The 21,885-nt window shown below is 50.4% G+C and overlaps 1 protein-coding gene across 1 annotated transcript in view; it reads right to left on the bottom strand.

Moving 5' to 3' along the window:
- Positions 1-9,259: 9,259 nt before the first annotated feature.
- LEMD2 (LEM domain containing 2) overlaps positions 9,260-21,885 on the bottom strand; it is a 13,117-nt gene continuing 491 nt past the window's right edge. The window contains exons 2-10 of the mRNA XM_026056523.1: positions 20,732-21,878; positions 19,307-19,347; positions 18,529-18,604; positions 17,183-17,259; positions 16,453-16,532; positions 13,989-14,134; positions 12,869-12,970; positions 12,678-12,780; positions 9,260-11,515 (exon numbers count right to left, since the gene is read on the bottom strand). Of these exons, the coding sequence (XP_025912308.1) occupies positions 11,365-11,515; positions 12,678-12,780; positions 12,869-12,970; positions 13,989-14,134; positions 16,453-16,532; positions 17,183-17,259; positions 18,529-18,604; positions 19,307-19,347; positions 20,732-21,878 (1,923 nt within the window). The 3' untranslated portion in view covers positions 9,260-11,364. The remainder of the gene's footprint in view (positions 11,516-12,677; positions 12,781-12,868; positions 12,971-13,988; positions 14,135-16,452; positions 16,533-17,182; positions 17,260-18,528; positions 18,605-19,306; positions 19,348-20,731; positions 21,879-21,885) is intronic.

Below are 21,885 nucleotides of genomic sequence, written 5' to 3'. Positions count from 1 at the left end.
TCGCGACCTCGCAGAGACGTGGGAGTTACAGCCCCCAGAAAGCGAGGCTGGATGCTGGTCATCGCTGTAAAAATACTGTGTGCCACCGGCACCGCCTGTTGCCTCCTCCGGGCTGCCTCCCTCGGGCGTGCTTTACATCGGAGCTCCCGCAAGCCCAGCTCATTTAGCATTTCAGCCACCGTATCTGCACAAAATGCTCTAATCGATAATAACGATAATAACGTTAACAACAAAGAAAGGCAGCAATTTGCAACTTCCTGATCAAACTAGTCTTCATAGGGCCCCACGAACGGGGGAAGATTAGATCAGGACTGCCACCCCTTCACCGAGACGCTCAGTGCCCCGGGGACGTGCACGTCRAGGAGATTCTTTATCGGCTCCTGAACCCAAGGGAAATAGTTAGCTTTTCTGCAAACACCCGTTATTTATTAGAAACAGGCCCAGACTGGCAGGTAACTTGAGGTGCAGATCAGCAACCGGAGGCTTGCACCTATTTATCTCAGCTCAAGACCTTGACCTGGAAGTAACAAGGTAATTTTTCTTACCTTTCTGCCAGATATTTTTAGGAACTACACATAAATCGAGACCTGGCTCCCAACTGACCTTCGCTTTGCCGTGCTCCTTCCCATCCAGCAGACTCTCCGTGCCCCGCTCCAGCTCCAGCTCRCGTCTGGCCGCCCTCGAGGCGGCGTCAGCGTCCCCGGGACCTTACACCAGACGCCACGAGCCCCCTCGCCCACCGGCTGCGCAGTTTCCAGCAGCGCCGCGGGCGCGACGGGGAACCTAAAGCCACGAGGCTCATTCCTGCCCAGCACGACTCGCTCTCCTGGCGGGTTTAGCACCGGCCCCCCTGGATTCCGGCTGTCCTCCTCGCTCCCGTCCCTTCCCGCCCCGCAAGGCACGTCCGCATTTACACGGTTATTAATAATATCCCACCTGCTCTCCAAAACCAAGTGCTTATTCATCCTGCCCTAGAAGGTGGCCAGTGCTGACGCAAGAGGCGCCGCGGACCCTCACCTGCTGGCTCGGCCGGCGGAGCGCCGAGTCCCGACGGGGTTCGGCTCTTCGCGCGGGTCCCCGTCGCGGTCGGGACGCTGTCCGGGCTGGTTTTCTCGCYGCTTTACAGCCTGGGCACGGCGGTCCTGGGCCGGTATGAGGACTGAGGGAGCAGGGGGAGCCCGTGGACACACAGGGCCATCACCTGACCTCCGCAGACGTTTCTGGCAAGCTCCTGGTATGCCCAGCTGACAGCTGAGATTTAAAGGGGGGAGAAAACACGCTGGGCAGCGAGGAAAACAAACATGCGCGTGCGAGAGGGTTAAGGGGCCGCGGGAGAAGGGGCTGGTGGCCACGTCACCTGCGCTGCGTGCGCAGGGTTTCCAGAAAGCGTGGCCACGTCCTGGCTCCCTCGTGCCTCTCCAGGAAAACAACTGTTGCATTTTTCCGGTGGTGTTTTCCACATTACCTTGCGCAAAAGCCTCCCCCAGCTTTGCCAGACTGTTGTTTATCGCCCTCCCACGGCCCTTCGAGAGGGGGCTCGGGAGCCCGGCTGCAGCCCGGAGGGGAGAGGGCAAGGGGGCTCCCCYGGCTCCACCACCCCACGTGGGGCTGGAGGGGGCTCGGGGACGGACACYGGCTTCCCAAAGCTCGCAGGCACCCGAGCAACCGAAACCTCCGCTTGTTTGCTGGAGAAAGGCACCGCGGGGGCGATGCCGGCAAGGATCAGGCAGAGAGGCTGCAGCGGCCGGGGGGAGGCGCGGGGATGCTCCGGGCCAGCCCCAACCCCTGCGCCAGCCTCCCGCTGCTTACGGGCAGGGGGGACAAGGCACGGGGAGAGATCGYGATTTGCCCGAAGTCTCGCAGCAGGTGAGCGGGAATAAGGAAACCGAGTCTCCTGACGCCCAGCCCCGAATCCTGCCAACGGCCTCGTGCGGGGAAGCTGACACCCGGCTGTTTGGGACTGACAAGGGAATGGAAAAGTCCCGGAGAGCTTCCTGCCAGGGCTGAATTGTCTCCTCCGGTGGAGTCAAGGACAGTGTGTGCCTCCCCTCCAAACTGCCTCCGTGCACAGGGTGAAACAGGGAGACGGATGGCTCCGCAGGGCCAGACCGCCCCGCTGCCGGCATCCTCTTGCAGCGCAACGAAGGCAATCGCTCTCCAGACAAGCAGCAGCCGGCTTGCACGAGCCGTCGGGCCCTGGGCATCCCTGCGAGAGGAAGGGTGACACGAGGTTTGAGGTGCAGCAGACTCCTTCCTCGCTGCTGCCTGCCTCCTCTTTGCCAGCACGTCCCTCGGTGGCGGGACCCGACATCGCACAGGGGAATGGTCTTCCTGACCGCAGCCCGGGCGTCACGCAGAGCCCACGCGGTCCGGGCATCGCTCGCTGGGACCCCAAGGAGGTGGCGCCTGCTCTCACGCCCCTGGGGCTCCCGACCCAGCGCCCAGCGGTAACTCAGGGGACGTTAGCAAATCGCTGCCCACGAACGCGGCCCTGCAGGCTGCGATGGGGAAGAAGCTGGAAGAGCTTTGGGTCCAAACAGCAGGTGGGTGGGAAGAAAATCTTGCTGCTGAGATAATGATTGATGGATGCAATAATTCTCTCTAACTGAAGGGGAGAAAACAGGATCACAGAGACCAGAGGGATGGAACCGATGGTCGGGGGCAGAGGCTCCGCTGGAGGACCAGCATCACCAGGAACTCAACCACGCTAGCAGCCGGCAGAAAAGCCGCACAGGAGGGGCCGTGGGGAGCCCGGCCTCCGTAAGCCCTGCTGCTCACAGCTTGGGTTGTGAACTGCCCTCGGGAGCCGCAAGGCTTTTTACCTCCTCTGCGCCCAGACCAGGCCACCAGTCTCGAGGACCTCTCGCYGGAGTTAACGCAGCTGTGAGTCAGGCCCCTGCTTTGGAAAGACCAAGGCAAGAGGAGAGGAAAGGTCAGGTGTAAAACACAGCGTTCAGAGAGATTAAACGACCTTTTCAACGAGGATGCCTTGTTCATTCATGGGGAAAACACCCGCTCCGTCTTTTCCTTCTTCTGCATGGCCCGAAGTATCTCCCTCACCAAAATGTCATCGCTGCTCTTATCTCTTCAACCAAACGGCTGGACTACAAATTACTCCTTCAACATTTCTGCTATGGATTTGCGGAGAACTCAGGCTGAACAGCCCACAGACACCCACCAGGGCAATTGCACACCAYGCATAGGCCGCCAAGGAAGCCACGGCAGAGACGGGCGCAGTCCCTCACCGGGGGCTTTGGGCACCTGCTAGAGCCCCGAGCCCGTCCCCGCTTTCCGCAGGGACCTCTGCCTTTGCCCCCATCCTGCAGGAGCCCCGGCAGCGCCGGGCTCTGCCGCAGCCGACGGAGCTGCTCTGCCTCCCGCGCTGCCGCTGCGCCCGGAGCCCTTTCCGCCTTATCGCTAAGATTTATGACGGAGCCCACGGCGGTGCGGGCGCTGCAGCAGCTGGGAGCTAACAAGCATGAATCCCGGGGCTGCCGGCATCCCGCAGCTACATAATTGATGCCGCTAGCGCACGGGGAAGGGAACGAACAAGAGGGAGCCGCTCGGGCTGCCGCTGCCTTCGGCCAGCCGGGGAGGGAGGCGGGAGCACCCCGGCCAGGCAGGTCGCCCCCGACACGGGCTCGCCCGCTCCCGCCTGCCTCCGCTCTCGCCACGTCGCGGCGGGGAAACGGCTCCACCGGGGAAACCGCTTCCACCGCCATCCGCGAGAGACGTCGCCTCGCTGGACGAAAAGCGGCTGCTCGCCGACACCGCCACAAATCACACCCCGTAGGAAAACCGTGAGACACGTTGAGCAGCACCCAATAAATCAGGGAGCGGGGACAGAATAGCGAAACGTAATGATTATCCGGCTGCTTCAGCACCAGAAGGCTCCCAAAGAGCCAGCGCTCCGGGTGTCACGCTGCGGCGAGCACGGGGTCCCATGGGAAAGGCTGATTTGCCTCCTMTCATGCAGTGATTCATCCCTCCTCCACCCAAGAGAAATCCGCCTGCTTGAGGAGGCGACCTTCCACGAGCCGCGGGCCGAGCGGCTCTCCCGGCGCTGGGCCGCTCCGGGGCAATGCAGCGAGAGCTGCTGCAGCCTCCAGCACCACCGCGACGGAGGAACTGAAGAGTTTGCATCAATATTGGGCTCGGATCAAAGACGTGCAGAGACAGGCTCGAGCTAGAGCTAACTCTGGTAAAGCCGAGAAGCAAGTAAAGGCCCCCCAAGGCACAAAAAGGAAAATCTCTACCATGTCCTTGAAACTCATCTCTCTCCACTCACTTTATTATGTTTCTCCCTCCAGCAAATCGTGGGAATCGCAGCACTCTACGAATTTAATCACTCTTAACTCCCCATCTCCCCAGGGCAGCAGATGGTTCTCCTGAGACCAAGTCCCCGGTCATCCAACAGAGGAGGCCRGGACAGCAGAAGCCTTTCCAGACCGCGACCGCTCTCTGCAGAAGGCGACGTCTGCACGGGCGGCCCCCGGGGATGTGGGTCCCGTGCTCAGTGAACAGGGCCCCGGGGCCGCACCGGCTCCCCCAGAGCAGCTGCACGGTGGTAGCAGGATCCTATGGGAGCGGCGAAGGCTCAGATTGATCCCTGCACGTGCAGAGAAGGCGCCTTCGAATCCTACTGGGACAGGCAGCCGGGACGGCCRCAGCACCGTTAGCTCCGTGCCCCGTGACACTGCCACAATTGCTAACGCAAAAGCGTGTTTCCTCCTCCTTTTTCTCTCCCCTTTTTCAGGATAGATGGGAGGGCCAGCGAGCGCAAGCAGCGCTTGAGCAAACGCACCAGCAAATCCTGACGTCCCTAATTCTCTCCTTTGCGTGCATTACAGCACGTTGCTCCAAAGGTCCCGGAAAGCAGAAGCCAAGCCAGGACGTGATCCTCAAATACAAGAAGTTTCCAGTCTAATCGTTAGCTGCTGAGGACGGGGCCAGGCGAGGGGCAGGACAAGCGCAGGCGTTCGCCCCGCGCTCAGCCCCGGGGAGACCCGGCCCGGCACCCGGCTGCTGCAGCGCCGCTGCTGCACACCCTTCTCCCTCGCAGCAGCCCGTCCTGCTGGGTAGCGCGTGCATTTCTAATGCAAGTGTTAATTGAAGCAATCTCATTTTTATGCGAGGCGCAGCGCCGGGCCGGGAGGTACGTCCTCTGCCGCGATCGCCGCATTAAAACAAGCCGCTGAGGCTGCCCGATAGGAGCCCGCAGCCTCGCGCGAGCTCCCAGAGCAGCGGCCGGGCTGATTGCCCGAGGCGAGCGGGCCGCAGCGGCAATCGCTCAGCCTCTTGTGAAAGGCAGAGCCCTCCAAGGGCAGAGCAGCCCCGTCTCATATTAAAGCTATGCTAATTAAGAACTAATTATGGGCACAAAGATGTTACTACCCTTGGCCAGCCCAAAGGCTGCAGCCTCCGTTGGCGGGAGATGCGGTGCTGGCACCTTGCCTCGCTGAAGCGAGGGCTCCCGGGAGGGGACCCACATGTGTCCCTGCTGCGCTCGTGCTCAGCGCTTCGCTGGGCAGGCTGGCCGAGGCCTTCGAGGGTGGCACCACGTGAAAGCCGCACTCGGTCGCGCTTCGGCTGCCAAGGCTGCAGCCCCGGGAGCCCGAGCAATCGCCTGCAGACCCAGAGACCTCCCGCGCGCTCGGCATCCATCCAAGGCGTTTCCCTGACAGCCCTTCGCTTGCCCCGCAGTGTCCCCCCGCCGCCCGCTCTCCTCCCCTCCAGCCACCCAGCGCTCTCTCCCGCAGTTCCTGGGGCGTCACGGTGCAGGACGCGGGCTGGGGTCTGTGCACGGAGCTGCACCTACGGCAAGGCCGCGTGCCCCGGGCTGTCGCCGCCGGGTTGCTCTTTGCCTCGCTCCCCAGCTCTGGGCTCCCCGCGCACCCTCCGTGGGCACCGCTCTGCTCGCTGGGCGGCTGGACGCGCTGGGCTGCACGTCAGCCCCTGCCCCGGAGAGCTTTAAAACAAACAAGCGCTTTGCATCGAACCACAGCAATGTCGAGGAAATTAAATAGGGCAACGATTGTGCAAGCTCGCTCCGGGCGGATCGGGGCCCCGCTCCGCGTGCCAGGCTGCAGCCGGCCTCAGGCCAGGAACAAACCCGAGATCCCGGCCTCTCCCGCGGTGACACCGAATCCCCGCTGCCCGCAAGCTCGGGCAGGTCGAACCCGCTCCGTCACTAAGGAGAGGCCGAGTCCCGAGCAAGGCCGGTGCCGGGGAGCGGGTCTCCCCCCCCGGGAACCTGCGTAACCTGAGCGCCGGCTGCACCCAGGGCTCAGCCTGACGTGACCTGGGCTGGCTCCTTCTCATTGCACAAGACTAATTTTATCTATGTGAGAGCTGGAGTGAAATTAGGTGAGTGTGGGCTTGGACTTTAAAATAAAGTGGCGAAAGACCAAAAAAACCTCCTTCGAAATAAATAACAGGGGAGGAAAGGGCAGAGGACAGGTCAGCCGAGCGCTGCTCCAGGCTCCTGCCGACACAAACAGGGGCTGGACACAACTGCTGTCGGTGCCGGGTGCTGTTTTGGAGCAATGATATAAACACCCTGAAGGCAGCCCTAAAGGCTAATTGCTCTGACACGGGTCAGGCACTTCTCTCCCGTCCCAGCGGATCAGCTAAGGCTCCGGTATCCGCATACTCGCGGGAAGGTCACGCAGCCCGGGCAGCGACACCGCTGCAGGGAGCGTGAAGGGGTGCAAGGGGCTCCAGCAGCGCCACGCTGCCCCCGAGGCGCCCGGGAGTGCTCCGGGCACAACCCCAGCCCCGAGCGCTAGCTCTAAGCCAAGGAAGGTTTCCACCACCCACGGAGGCCTGCTCATACCATAGAGCCAACGCAGACGTCCAGGGACACCCGTGGACCCTGGATCTGAGCTTTCCACCTGCCTCTCCCATTACGTGAGCATCTGCACAAAAGTCATTTGCTACTTTGAGGTTGGTTGGTCAAACGGTCACATCAGCAGCCAGACAGCCCAGAGATCTGGTTTCCGTGGTTGGCTCCGCGGCTGCTGGCAAAGCACTGGCGAGGGTAAAGAGGCGACTACAGGACTCGCACCTCGCGCTCTGCTGCAGGAAGGTCCGGATCAGTAGCGGGCACAAAACCTTTTGCAGCACCTGCCTGGAGGCAACTGCCCAAGCGTGAGGGCCCTTCTTTAAAGGTTGAACAAAGGAAGGCACGCTGGAGTGATTGCTTCAGACGGGGCAGCGCCGGAGGGAGGGTCCTTCGGGCAGGACTCGCTGGCCGTTCTTTTTATTCTCTAGTTCATGTTGATCTTTCCAGCAGAACTGGCACGGTGCCCTAACCCTGCTTCCCATAAATAAGCACAGCATCAGCTGTCATGTCAGCAGGAGACAAAACATTTAATATGAAAGCCTTTAAATGGAAGCAGGAAATAAAAAGATAAAGGGCAAATTTTATTTTAGATTCCTTCTTGGTACATATTTTTCCTTCTGACAGTAAGGGGATGCAATGTCTTTATCAGCCCACCATTTGAGAATTTACTTACAGCATCCTAATGCTTTACAAGAAAGTGGGAGGGGGGTGTTATATCATCTCCACCGGAGTTGCTAAGTTGTAAGCAGGGCAGAGAGCAGGGAAGGGAGATCAAGAACCCAGCTATTCCCCTTCTTTGAATGGGCCTGGGGTTCTGGGAAAACTGCTAGTTCTATAGAAGTCATCAGGACAATTTGTACAGAGCAAGTAGGAGCAAGGTGGCAAGCGCAGCATTAAACTAGTCTTCTCCACTCCCAAGATAGCAAATGAAAGAACGGACACGGGGGGAAGACTATCACAGCACATCTTGGCAACTTGGTTCAAAGCAAACATCCACCGGCACATGTAATTACAAACTGAAGACTATTTCCTAACCTTGAATATTTTTCAGCTGTAACTTAGCAACATAGACTGGATAAAAGCATCTACTCTCAGGAATGCAGGTTCAGAGGAGAGATTTAGCCTTGTATTTCCTTTTGTCCCCAAACCCTAGCAACGACCTGCACACCGGAGAGGCAGCCAGCTCCCACCAACTTCCAACAGGAGCTGCGTCGCCAACCACCCTTCGTGCTGGTGGAAATCTCGCCCCTTTGTCATCCAGACCTACGTTACGAGATTAATTAACCACTTCTCCAACCAAACACGAGTGAGTCAACCACGTCCRCAGAAGTTACACAACGATGATTCACAGGCTCCACTCTCGCTGTTTCATGAGTAGACTTTGAAGGAAGCTAAAAATCGCAGTAGCACATGTTCTGAGTCACTGTCACTCAGGTAAGAGAAAGGAATGGAAAACACTCAGGCAAACAAACCCAAAAAACAACTCACGCTTGCCAGCACTCATGCAGGATTTGCGTGTTCTCTACCCACCAGGCAGCCTTGGAAACTCAGGTATCTAGTAAATAAGCTAAGACTTGACTTTTTGCCTCTGCCCTTGACACAAATATTCTCCCTGTTACAGTGCTTTTTAATAGCCTTGTTTAAAGCCTATTAACCCTTGAAGCACCATGAGGGGAAGTGATGTGTCCCATGACATGGGACAGTCTGGGAGCGAGGACAGCATGGAGCATCAGTTCCACCCAGTACTGCACTCCGGCACCCTCACCCACTTCCCATTTCCTATACTATCATTCGGCACGTCACATCACCTCCCAAAACACTTTGTAAAGGCAAGCTCACCGCGGCCTGAGGATGCCACACCACACAGCATTGGTAACTGCTTGGAACAGCGTCAAGATTCACTGAAGAGCCTGTTGACTTCAGACACCTGCCATGTGAGGGACCTGCCTTTGAAAGAGCAAGTACGAAGCACCTGAAGCTTGAAGCACCCTCAGCCAATTCCCCTAGACTTATTGTTCCATCCCATTCTCTGCTTTAAAAAAATGCTTTATAATGGACCATAGCAATACCAATCAACCTGCTAGACTAATATTTATAATACCACAATCCTCAAAGCTGTCAATCTTGTCAAAATGCAGCTAAACAAGATAACTGCTTTTCATATGCACCTTCTCTGCTTAACACCAACTAGTCCCAAAACAGACATTTAATTTGCAACCAAACACTTGAGACAGCTGGCTACTGTGCCAAGATCAGAGTATCACACGGATCCATATTGTCTCGTTAGGCTGTCGGGTAATCCCCATGCTATCTTCAGTCTTATTCTTAGAAGCTGAGCTCTCTGGAGCAGGACCTATTTGAACTGCATGAGCAAAACACTTAGCACAACCTGCGACTCCTCAATACAAATAAAGGTGACAATCATTTGTAATAAATTTATTTTATATATTGATGTACAGAGCTAAATTGAGCATATAATAAATAGCACCAAGCCAGTGAGATTTATTCTACAAAAACAAGTTTAATACAAAATGATTGCAATGCCTCACTTTTCACCCTAGATCTGGACGGTTAAAAAAAGCCAACCCAAACCCCACAAGCATTTTAAAAAGGCCTAAAAATGTAGGCACTGGTGTTTGCAATAATTTCTACAACAGCACTGAAGATCTTGTTACAACACTTTAGAAGAATCAAGGCTGCCTTCATTTTATCCCCTATTTTAAAAACAGTGGAAGAAGATGGTTATTGTCTCAAAGACAGCTGCTGAGTTTCCTTTTTTGTTCAAACACCCTACTTTTGCAGCCAAAAAGGACATATGGGGATTAAAAAAAAAAGAATCAACTCCATGCAGGATATCTCCCACTTAGTGTACAAGACCTCCCAGTGTTTTGCTCTTGGAGAAAGTCGCTTTCTCCAGGCGTTTTGGTTGATGAGCCAGCAGGAGGTATGTGAAGAGTCTCTGCAGTCTGCCTCGGCAGCCTGCGGGGTGCATAGGCGGAAAACCCCACCAAAGCCAGCAGTGGAGGGGGGGAGAAGTGCAGACTTCACAACTGGGAGGCGAGCAGGGACCCAGCACAAGGAACCCACCTTGCGTGCAGCATCACCAACCTGCCAGCCAGCGAGCGGGGCTCTGGCAGCCCTCCCAGGCCGACCCAGGACCCGGAGAGGAAGCTCTCCATACATCCAGCGCCAGAGATGAATGCAAACATTTACATCGCACCCGTGATGCTAAGGAGAATAACATCCACTGATTACATAGATTCAAATTAACTGCTGGCTTCTCTCTGTGGGTTTTACTAGCTTATGCCAGAAATGAATTTGGTCCCTGCTGTCTTAGTGGTGAGCTGGACAGCAGTTCTATGACACTGGGAACAGCAGATTAACAGTATCTCTGCCCAGCCTAAGCTGCCACAGAATGGTGCTATTTTCTTTGAAACAAACACTCCTTTGCTGGACATAAAAAACCAACTTAAGTAACCAAATGATTATAGACACAAAATACGACGCCTGCAGCATGAACAGAGGATTGATCACTGCTCCCTGTACCTGTTGTGAGGCTGCAGGAAAATTAACATGGCAAACCACCCCTGTACCGACACTCCACGCACAGTATATCTCCGCTCTGACACACAGCACACACATTGCAGCTGCCCAGGATAAACATGTACATTCAACCCTAATAGCCTTTCCAAAGCTGCTCTTTAATAACTTGTGAAGCAGTCCCTTTGGCTGCAGCCATAAGAAAGAGCTTTCTGTAGCTTTCTATATCCTTCGCTTTTCACCCAAATTCCCCTCCCTCCCCATCCCATAACATAAAGCGCAGAGATTGCAGACTTACAAAGTGTAATCAGGGTCACAGCCGTTCCTCCCTACCACCTAAACCAGCCCAAATGACTCAAGGCACATCAGACTGCCCTTCCTCTAGGACCACCTTCCCCCAAATTTTTCCCCCCTCCATTTTTAAAGGGTGAAGCAGACACATTTTCCTTGTTAGGAATCAGTTAAGTGCCTTTGGCATGGACTTTATACTGATAAAAAACAAATTCTAACAGAATGCATCTTAACTGCCACCCAAATGTTTCCTTGGGAAATGTTAATCTTTTCTTTAAAAACATTCCCTGATGGACATTGCCACCAGTTGGCCTTCGCAGAATTGAGGTCAAATTTTAAACAGCTAACCCTTGTCACAGAGACCCGAAGTCCCTTGCTATTAGGTATGCATTTTTTTTTTTTTCTTTCTAGAAAGTTGTTCTAGGTTTCCTTGCCTCTGGAAGCCAGATATCTGCCGGAAGGCTGACTTTGGTGCAATTCAAGCTTCCCACCAGCTCAAGCCCATCTTCCTTACAAGACAAGATTATTGCCCTGAATTTTTTTGTGTGAAGACTTTGAGAGAAGAGCAAAGAGATGTGTGCAATCCCCAACCCAAAGAGATGAGGACCTTGACCTGCTCTTTCCCACCACCAGAAAAGGGAGCACCCTTTTGCAGAGGTCCACATCAACAGCTCAGCTTTTGCTCCTCTTTAGTGCTCCGAGTCTGAGAGGTAAGAAGGTTGAGTCCATCTCCACACTAGCATATCCTCTCCCGCTACTCTGTGCGACTCGGTCTGAATCCGTGACTCATTCGAAGCCAGAAAGTCCACAGCTCTGTCCCAGATCCGCTTCATTTTTTTCCTAGAAGAAAAAACAATAAAAAGAAAAGAAAAATACAATCACATCCTCATCGTGCTTTCCAGCTTACAGCAGTTGTGGCTGCTGACCAAGCTACTGCTAGCCTCTTCCTGTTCCCTGTGCAGACAGTAAAGGATATTAAACCAAAATTCTGGCTTAGAGCTAATTTCAGACCAGGACATGAAAACACAAGTCCTGCCAGTGGGGAAGGCAAGACCCTCTGGCAGTACAAGAGATTGGTGACTGCCTTCAATTTCAGAACTGATTCATGTTGGGAAAAGACTCAATTAGCAACCTGCCTCCATCCTTCCAGCATGCAGAAAGATCTCAGACTGGGAAGCACAAACCGGAGCTCACCCCAGTTTTGAATTGGAGTCCAGTAATTCTGCACACCACATGCAATATCAGTTCAAAACAGCTGAAATAGCTTCTTCCTACTGGTAGTAACATGACCAATTAAAGGTGAGAACTTTTAAGACTTTGTCCTCCTAATAGCAGAGGACAAAATGTATATTGGAAGTAGCTCCAAATGCCAGAAACAAGCCTGCAAAGATGAAGCAGATGGCACGCAGTCACCAAGAACCAGGATCCTGCCCCCCAGCTCCATCAGCTGTGGAACAACTACCTTGACCATGCTTCTTTTCAGAAAAAGCACAAGAACAGCCATCTTGCTGTATCTCCTTTTCAAAGCTGCCCAACTCAAACTGGTAATCTTCCAGGCAGGCAACACACGCAGCCACTTCAGAAGAGCCTATTCCACTCATGGAAAGGTTCATTCTGAAAAGCACAGCACCTGCCTGAAGAACAAGGTAGGACGGCTGAGAAACAGGATAGCATCCAACTCAGATTAGATGGAGAGAAAATAAGGTACTCCATGCCCAGGCAAAACAAAATCCAATTACTGTTTGAGAGAACAATGACAATACACCTGTGCGACTGCACAAAATATCAGCCCCAGGACTGTCACATTAATCTGCAGCAGGTTAAGACACAGCCTGAGTTATGTCAAAATCCTTTATAAACTGAAAGGCCAGAGAGATTCTTCTTCCACTCCAGCTTCCCACCAATTGCCTGCTCATGCTCTGTTACCTGCTAACTGTGGTTCTGAGCTGAGCTGAATAACATCATGCTGACAGCCTTCCATAAAGAACAAAATTCAGCTCACCTGCTTTGAGGAGGGATGAGGCTGTCCCGAACATGAAGAATGCCGACATAGGGGTAACGCTCCAAATTCCGTTCCCATTCCTTATAGTGGTCCTGGACAACAGCTGGGGGGGCAGAAGGACAAGCAGTGAGAGACCTCAACATTGCAGAGAGGAGAACAGTGCTACTTGGCTTAGAGTTACTGGAGTCTACCTATGATCTTCTTCACCATTTCATACATGGCTTGTTCTTCTTCTGCCATCTTCCGCCAGCGATACTTAAGGAAGATCAGGATCCCCCAAAGAGTTATCAGACCTAGGAGAAGAATAAAAACAAATGGAATTCAGTACTGACATAGATGCTCTTGCTGGATGCTAGCTGTTTATATCTGATGCTGCCTCCTCTCTGAGGCAGCTTCCACTCCCTGCCACCCAGGGCCTGCTTGGAACCGAATCCAAGCAATTCATTTGCTCATCGTGGCAGCTGCACCCCACAAAAACCTTAGTACTGACAGTGCCTGCAGCGGAAGGGCATGTGTACACGTGGGAAGAGCTGGTCAAAGGGCCTCATCATGGGCTTTTTTCCCCCTCAGAAACCTCAGGACGACCACAAGGCTCTAATTCTCTAAATCCCAGAGCCATCTCTTTGCTAGAGGCCTCCCCCACAATAATCACTTAGGAAACTGTCAAGCTCCACTGCTCCAAAAATAGGTGCTTCATAAGGAAATAAAGCTCAGGGCTCCAGCCCAGAATTCAGCCTTGACAAAGGCCCCCATTACAACATCAGCTAACTTTAGTATCTCGGCCTCTGCAATAAACATAACTATCTCCTTTCACTCCCACCTTGCCTGGCTAGATTATAAACTCTTTTAGGCAACACTCATCTCTCATTATCAGCTATCTCAGTAAGACCTCTGTCTCAGCTGGGGCATGACAGACTACTGCAGTAAAGTCTATAGCATTGAAACGCTACAAGTCACTACTAAAGAGGCCAGAAGACTTTGTAGCTTAGTCCAAGAAAAGAAAGAGAAACCAAATCTTTTAGGCAGGTTAAAATACTCATTTTGCAGACCATAGTAATGGGTGATTGAGGAATATTCAGAGAGCTAATCAGCTTGCTGATTTAAAATAAATCTTAAGCACTCACAGCACAAGAGCAGGTCTACAGGTCTCTCTCTGCTGCCAGAACAAAGGTTAATTAGAAATTAACTCATCAGCAGATTTATTTCACCTCTTAATAATTTCATGTGGTTGGGAGAATGCATGTATGTGCATGCGTGTTCATCTGTACAGCTAGAGAGGGGAGAAGCTGATTACTAACACTAAAGACTTACCCCAGAAAAACAGGAAAAGGTTCATAATGGCAGTGATCACTGCCCGACGGAAACGGCAGCCAAGCCCCATCTGAGGATGGGCTGATTCAAGACAGACCACCTCCTCCACTGTGGTAACCGGTTCAGAAGGGTCTCTGCCTTTCAACCTAATGGGAAGAGGCAGAAAATCTCCACTAAAGAAAACAGACACTCCAACTGCAGACTTTAATCAAGAGAGGGAGAACAGACAGACTGCAGAGGCAGTAACTTTTTCAGTACACCGCATAGAAAATACACCACATTCTTGCAGCTCCTCCCTCCAGAATATTTCGGAACTGGCTGCTTAGCAAGGAATGGATATGGCTTTAGAAAAGGCAGCAGGGCTGGAACTCCCACTGGTAAACTGAAGTCTCCCTCTGCAGACTCTTTGACAGCACCTCTCAGTGTGCAGAAGATTAAACTTTAAATTGGATTCCCACCTCCCAGCATACAGAAATGGAAATGTTTACTGAGTCACTCTCAGCAATTGCAGAGAGCAGTTGAGGGAGACTGCATATGTCCATGGAGGTTGCACTGTTTTCCTCAGTATGGATGAGTATAAACAGTTTAGCCAAAAAAGTGAAAACACATCAACTGTATCTGCAGTAGAAAACAGACACACCCTTGGCAAGCGTTCATGGCAAAATCGATAGCACATCCTCCTGCAAAATCACTTGTACGCACCTGCTGTGCTATCTGATATGCTTTTAACTCACTTCTTTATATACAGATCTACACTGATGTGGTTTCCTTAGTAGATGCCAACAGGCATCAAGTAATCCAAGGGAGAGCCATCAGATTCAGAGGAATTGGACTAAAGGGGATTTTATTTTTTAAAGCTACTAATACATTCTAGGTTTGCAATGAATAACCTATTAGACAAAGACACTTGCTCACTAGCGTGAGATCACAAACTGCTGACAGCTTGCATTTGGTTACTGGATTCTACAGGAACCAAAGAGGCACCCAATTGTTTCCCACTCCCTTGTCTTATTTACAATCCAAATTCCAGGAAAATGTTTAAAATATGCAACAGAATCACCCAGTGCAGAGCTCATTTTCAGTTCTGCCTCTCCGACTAGCACCTAGGAAAATAATCTCACGTACTGTTTGCTAAAATGCCACCTGCAGGTTTTTAAGCATGCTCAACACTCATTCTGCACGCTACATAGGCTTCTTGGAAGTGGATCCATTTGGTGAAAAGCTGGTAGAATTGCTAATTATGAAAATAAAAAAGGGAGTATATAGTGTTCCACGGCTCTTGACTTGAACAGCGCTCCTGTACAAGAACACATATTTGAAAATTCTGGATCTCAGCCTACCCACAAATCCAAACTTGCCACCAGGGAAACAATGTCCTGTCCTGGGAATTTACCACATACCAAAAGTCAAAGTAGTAGACGCTCTCTGACCATTGGATCACAGTAACAGCTACACAAATTTATAAGGGAAAATAAAGCACTAGGAATTTATGCAAGCTACACCCACAAACTCTAGTGTTACTGTTGTTACAAGTCATTTAATCAGAGATACAATTAGCAATGTTAAAATGCAAACAAACGTTAGACTTTGTTAACACAGAGCGGAGGCAGTGCACGCTTCCCAGAAGAAGATACTGACGTCTGCAGACTCTGGATAAGTCTTTCATTAGGTAATGACCTGAACGTTATACTTTTTACTTGAAGAAACTAGTATTTCTGCCATTTCTCATGTACTGAAGTGACTGGTAGCCAAAAGAAACAAGAGAAAAGCCCTTCCAGTGACTGACCAACACCCCACACAGCGGGAGTCGTTCCATTCATTTTAATATGTACTATGTTTTCTGTCAGAAAAACAATTGGCACTAAAGAAAAGATACCATTCAACAGACTATTCCCCTCTCTTCCTCACAGGGACTGGTCCCAAAGGTTCCCAGAGCACGTTACCTATCAAATCCAATTCCTTTGGCCAAAGAACCTAACTCCACACTGCACCGAAGCACAGCCTGTGATAACGGTACCGAATAAAATAGTTACCTAGGGAAAAGCATTTGAGTACGTGGGAAAGTTTAAAAAGCCGATTGTAGTCACAAGACCGCGGGCAGGACACCAGGACTAGCACTGCTAAACCTTGTAATAAGCGTGACATAATGGTTGATAGCCACAAGCAGCCAGGACCTCAGATTTATGCTTCATCTGAAAGACAGCGTCTTTGTGAAGGCAACGTCCCCCAGCGCGAAGGTTGGGACAGACTCAGAAGGAATGCCCTCAGTTGCCAATTTTTGCTGCAGGACCTTACCTTCTATTTGGAAGTTGGCCCAGCCAGTACTGACAAAACTGATCCCAGATTATCTTACGAAATCTATTAAGGGAKGTATCATAGCTTTTAGAGCACACCACACAGGATGACAAACTACATAACATCAACCAACAGAGAAGCAAAACTGGCACAGGAGGCTTCCACTTACCATATTCCTAAATCCTTGCTACTCTTCAGTATCCATTCCAGGGCAGCTTCAAACTTTTGTGGTGAACTAGCAGTTACATTCTGTATGGGAGAATCCATAAGATTAGTTCTCCRTTCATTTAAGATACTGCAATAACATTATTTCATTACATTAGTGGGAGAATTCATTCTGTGTGGTCTGTCCCTAGGTTAATTCTTATCATAATCCTGCAAAGTGGAAGAAGAAGAAACTAAATCTGGAGGTCGGTCTGGACTAAAATCTTATGACTATGGTAGATGATGCATGAAGCATGCTGTAAAATAACACTGTCCCTGGATTGCTAAGACTAACCACTAAATACAACATAATCTTACTGACAGTTTACCATGAAAGAAATGGAATGTTAGATCAAAGCAGTCTGTCTTCTGACACTTTGAGGTATGGAAAAATCTTTCTTCTGCCCAGCCCTCAATCCAGGGAAATTTCTGGTTTCAGAAGACTGATGACTACAGTGAAACAACAAACCATTAAGTTAGATTTACAGGGGCTGAATCAGAGATGTAGGAGAAGATTATTTTCAAAAGAACTGCTGAGAACAGAACTGCCCAAAGGGGAAGCAAGAGATATGGGGAAAAAGCAAAACAGGATGAGGAAGTAAAACAGATGGTGAATTGCTTTAGTATCTATTATTTATTGCCTTATAAGAGACTAAGTGCTATGTTATAACAATAGGTGTTCACAGCGTACTCACCATCACGTGATCCCTTGCTTCACTAACCCAAATGCATTTGCTTTTTAGATTCTCAGGATTTCCACACTCAAAATTACCTGGTAAGAAAGTCAAACAGACAGAAATTATTTTAGAAAAAAGCCCTCAAACAGTTCAGAAATATACCAAACTGTCTGGAAATGCTATCCTTTAAAACCATCTACAGCTCTGGGCAAAACAATTACAAGGTGAGATTTATAATGTAGGCAGATAATCTTATGACTATTAATAAAACGTTCAACCACTATATACAGGTTGAATAAGGGCAATCAAACCTCATGCTTCAGTGTGTGAGCTGCTCAACACAGAATCCAGGGAAAAAAACCCTATTTCTTCCCCTGGCTAAGTACATAACTGCCTCTCTGACCTAACACCCTGCAGAGGTGCCTCTTCCATTGGGCATCAAAGACAGTGATGTTGGAGTTAAGCATCAGCATTCAAAATGCTACAGAGGAGCCTACTTCCCAGCTCTATCTTCTACCCAGGCACACAGATACCAGCCAGAAACTCAGGCTTCTAAATCTTGCTTCACAAAGATGACTAAACAAATGTGTTAAGAGACTATGTAAAACTGATGGAAATTTCACAGGTGCTGAAGTCTGATTTGAAAAGATTTAGAAATTCAGTGAAATTTCAGTGCCTAAGACTCAGCCTTGTTAATGTCTCAAATCTTCTAGAAAATGGAAYGTAAGCACTTTTAATGATCAACATTATTATGTACATTACTGAAAAAAGTAAAAACGTATTCACTGAACTTCTAACAGTCCTTTCCATCACAAAATACTAGTTATGGATTGGATTGCCATATATGTAGCAGAGACTGGTGAAAGTACTGAGTTCAGTTAGCTCCTGAGCTAAGTAAGCCTGTTTTACCCAGCAATGAAAAAAAACCCAGAGGCACTCATATAAACAGTTACCACATTTTAGCAGAGAGATGGCAATTTCTTAAGTTGTTTCAACTCTATTTGTAAGAGTACATCAGTTTACACTTACTGGCTCCAAGTGTCTTCAAGACAGTTTCAAGATGCAGGTAGGAAAGGACCATAAAGCTGAATATTTGTACCTCAAATTCCCAATACAAGAAGTGCAAATAAGGACCACTCCACAAGCACACAGTGATATCAGTGCATTAGCTAAGCACTATTCAGATTAAAAATAAACTCATCTTTTTTTATTTTTCTATTACCTGACTTTCCCAGAGCTCTTCAAGTGGAACTCACTGTTCCATAAACTCCTCTCTTCAAAGTAAGGTTAGAAATGTCCAGACAGCTGGGAGAGGCAGTTCGCTGAATGCTTGTAAGTGCTTTATAATGACAATTGGAACTTACCAGCTTGTATTGACAAGTAGTTATACAACTCGTGCAGCATGTTCATTATAATCTCCTTCTGTTGAGCATGACAGAACTGAAAGCCAGAAACAGGTAACAAACATCAATAGATCAGCAGCAACAGCACAGTGGTCAGACTAGCCAAAAATATGAAAACAAAGCAGCAGTAGGGTTTTACTCAGTTATGCATCACTTCACTAGTTCAAATGAAACACTTCTGCAGTAAAGATCTATAGTTTCCGAGTCAAAAGCTAGCTAGCACATCCTTCGAAAGTGCCACCAACGCCCACATGCCAAACCACCCAGAACTGCATCACCAGCAGCTGAAGGAGCAGGTCCCCTCTGACAGACTGCGGACTGACTCTCCAGAAAAATCACAAGAGACTAACCATAATTCCGAATCCAACACAAAGTTCTCCTCTATCCTAATAATGCATTATGAAAAAAATCAGGACTGTACAAACATTATAATGGAGTTCAAGGAATTAGCTGTATTAAACCATGCATTGTTAAGGCTGAACACAGGTACAGCCTCTTCTGCAAACCAACATCACTTATGCTACAGCTATTACAGAAATGGATTTTTCAGTCTCATACACAGTCCTATTTAATCTGGCCTATTAATTCCAGCTCAGCAAATCAGAACTTTTTTTTTACAAAATGATAGAACTAATAAATTTACAGTGATGCTGATACTRCTGGATGCTACCTAGCATAATTACTCTTCCGTGAGATTCTCCTATCCATAGTATTTTAAAATAAATAAATGTATGCTTACATCATCTGTTCTTTGGTCACAATCCACAGGCAAGAGATTAACTACAAGAAAGAAGGGGAAGGAAGAGTTAGCTGGCTGCAAAACAAGGGCTTTGATCAAGAAAGTAATTATGTGCTTAAAAAAGGCTCTACTTTCGAATCCAGTTCTGCTATTCTTCATCTCACTACACAGTACCTTGCTGTGCAAATCGTGCATTCAAAGCACTCCTTTGATAGGCAGCATTGAAAACAAAACAAATAAAATGTGTTCTGTATCAGGGTGCAAATGATGAACCCTGTTCAGCTGGCAAGTAAAAATTGTGGTCTGAATGTTTTAACAGCTCCTGTTTAAGTACATGTTTTGTGCTCTTGTACTATCTACTGCTTCACACTGGAAGTTTGCACGGATCTCTGACAATCTAGTAGTGTCCTTTGCTGCAGGCCATGGTCACCTGATATATCACGGTGATAAAGGAGATTTAAATCAARTCTACTCAAGGCAAAAGCAGAGGATCTATTTTAGCCAAAAGAGCTGTTAGCTTGGCAGATTATGGCCTCTGGTTTAACAGCTCTTCCTCTCCCCCCAGCCATTAGATATATACCACCCACAGGTCTATGATACAGTGCTTTCTACTAATCTTAATTATCTGAGAATTTAAAGAATTTACAGCTGGACTGCAAGATTTCTTGCTTCAAAATAGCATTGGCTTAGAAATATCTAACAGAGTTTTAACAGGTGCACCAGAAATTCATGTCAGTGATATTGGCCAGTTTTATTTTTACTTTGAGAAAGCAAGAAACAGCCCACCTACCCTGTGCAAAATGCACAAACACCTACACAACACAGTGYACTGAGTTTATCAGGACTTGCACCTTCCAAGCCACCCCCCAAACTACTTCTTCCAGTTCAAAGACACGAAGTGACAATACTTCTGTTYGCTCTAGCTGGGGAGCTCTGTCTTAGATACAGGGGGAAGGGAAAGTCTCTTTTCCTTTCCTGTTGAAGCTCTACCACACTCGAAGAACAGAGGTACCAATTCAAACACTGTACTGCGGATGGGACCAGGATAAAGGACACCAAATGGCTGTGCTTTGTAGAGGCTAACGTTAAAACATACAATGGGCAATTACGCAGGCATTAGGTTACACAATGGGCAATCATAAAAAGCATCCTTGGCCTAGCAGGAATTTCACTCTCCATAAAATCCATGGTTTTGAAGAACTGGAGGCCGAATTCATTTGAAAAGAAACACACCTGACTTACTTTCCATGACTAACAAGGTTTTCCACGGGCAAGGGGAGAGGGAAATGGGGACAGAAACAGAGATGTCAAGTTATGGCAACGAGAAGAATGATAAAGCTGATGGAGATGGAAGGGATAAAGGTAAARCAGTAAAAGAAAGGTGAAGAACATAGCTTAAAAGCAAAATTAAACCAGTACACGTACAACTCTCCTCTGTCCTGTCAAGCCAGCCTGATCCAATCATCTTCACCAAGAGGATGCCCAAAAAAATCATCAGCAACACAAAGCTGGCCAGGCAGAGGAACTGGGAGAGGTAGTGTTCAAGGCCCTTGCCCTTTCCTTCCAGCCGCGGCTTGGGTGCTGACCGCCACGGCTGAGTCCGGGAGGTTATTCCCTGTCCTGCTGCTGTTGTTCCCCAGCGGGTCCCTGAGGCTAACCCTGCATCGCTCGCTGTCTTCCATGGGAACCTACGCGTTAATCCCCCTCCCTGGGTGCTGGGTTTCAGCTCCCTTTCTGACTCCTTCCGAACACTGGAAGTCAAGTCTCCTTCCCCTCTCCCAAACTGGGCCTGGTGACTGAACCCCCCGAGTCCCGCTGACGTTGCCGTGGTGCCCCAGTGGGCGCTGGGCATTAACTCGCTTTCGCGTCTCCACGAGCTGCTAGAAGATAACCCCTTCCTTTCCCCCACTGTCTCCCACTGAGACCGGGGGCTCAGACCCCCAAGGCCTCCTCCTGATGTGTACCACTGGCTCCTGGACATCAGCCCCCCACTCTCTTCGCCAGAGAGAGGTTTGGCGCCGAGCCCCCTGCTCCTACCTGGGGACGTGCCCCACTGGGACGAGAGGCTCAGCCCCCCAACCCCATCTGAAGAGGTCCCCAAGCCAGCCCTGGTGCCGAGCCCCCCGCCCCTCTCTATAGATGTGTCCCAGTGGGACGGGGAACTCGAACCACCAAAGCTGTCCAGGGACAGCCTCGACCCCGCGCTGAGGCCCTCACTCCTCTCTGCAGACAGACCCCAACGGGATGAGGAACTCGAACCCCCAAAGCTGTCCAGCAACGGCCTCGACCCCGTGCTGAGGCCCCCGCTCCTCTCCATGGACGCATCCCAGTGGGACGTGCCGCTCGGCACCCTAAACCCGTCGAGGGATGGCGCCGAGCCGGCGCTGAGGCCCCCGCTCCTCTCTATGGACGTGCCCCACTGGGACGGGGGGCTGGAGCCCCCGAAGCCGTCCAGGGAGGGCCTCGACCCGGTGCTCAGCCCCCCGCTCCACTCAGCGGACGCGTCCCACCGGGACGGGGCGCTCGGCGCCCTCAACCCGTCGAGGGGCAGCGCCGAGCCGGCGCGGAGCCCCGCGGCC

This window comes from Apteryx rowi, unplaced genomic scaffold (assembly GCF_003343035.1).
Source record: "Apteryx rowi isolate R43461 unplaced genomic scaffold, aptRow1 scaffold_132, whole genome shotgun sequence".
Classification (NCBI taxonomy): domain Eukaryota; kingdom Metazoa; phylum Chordata; class Aves; order Apterygiformes; family Apterygidae; genus Apteryx; species Apteryx rowi.
Note: the sequence above shows the minus strand (reverse complement) of the source record. Positions and strands in the feature narration are given on the sequence as shown.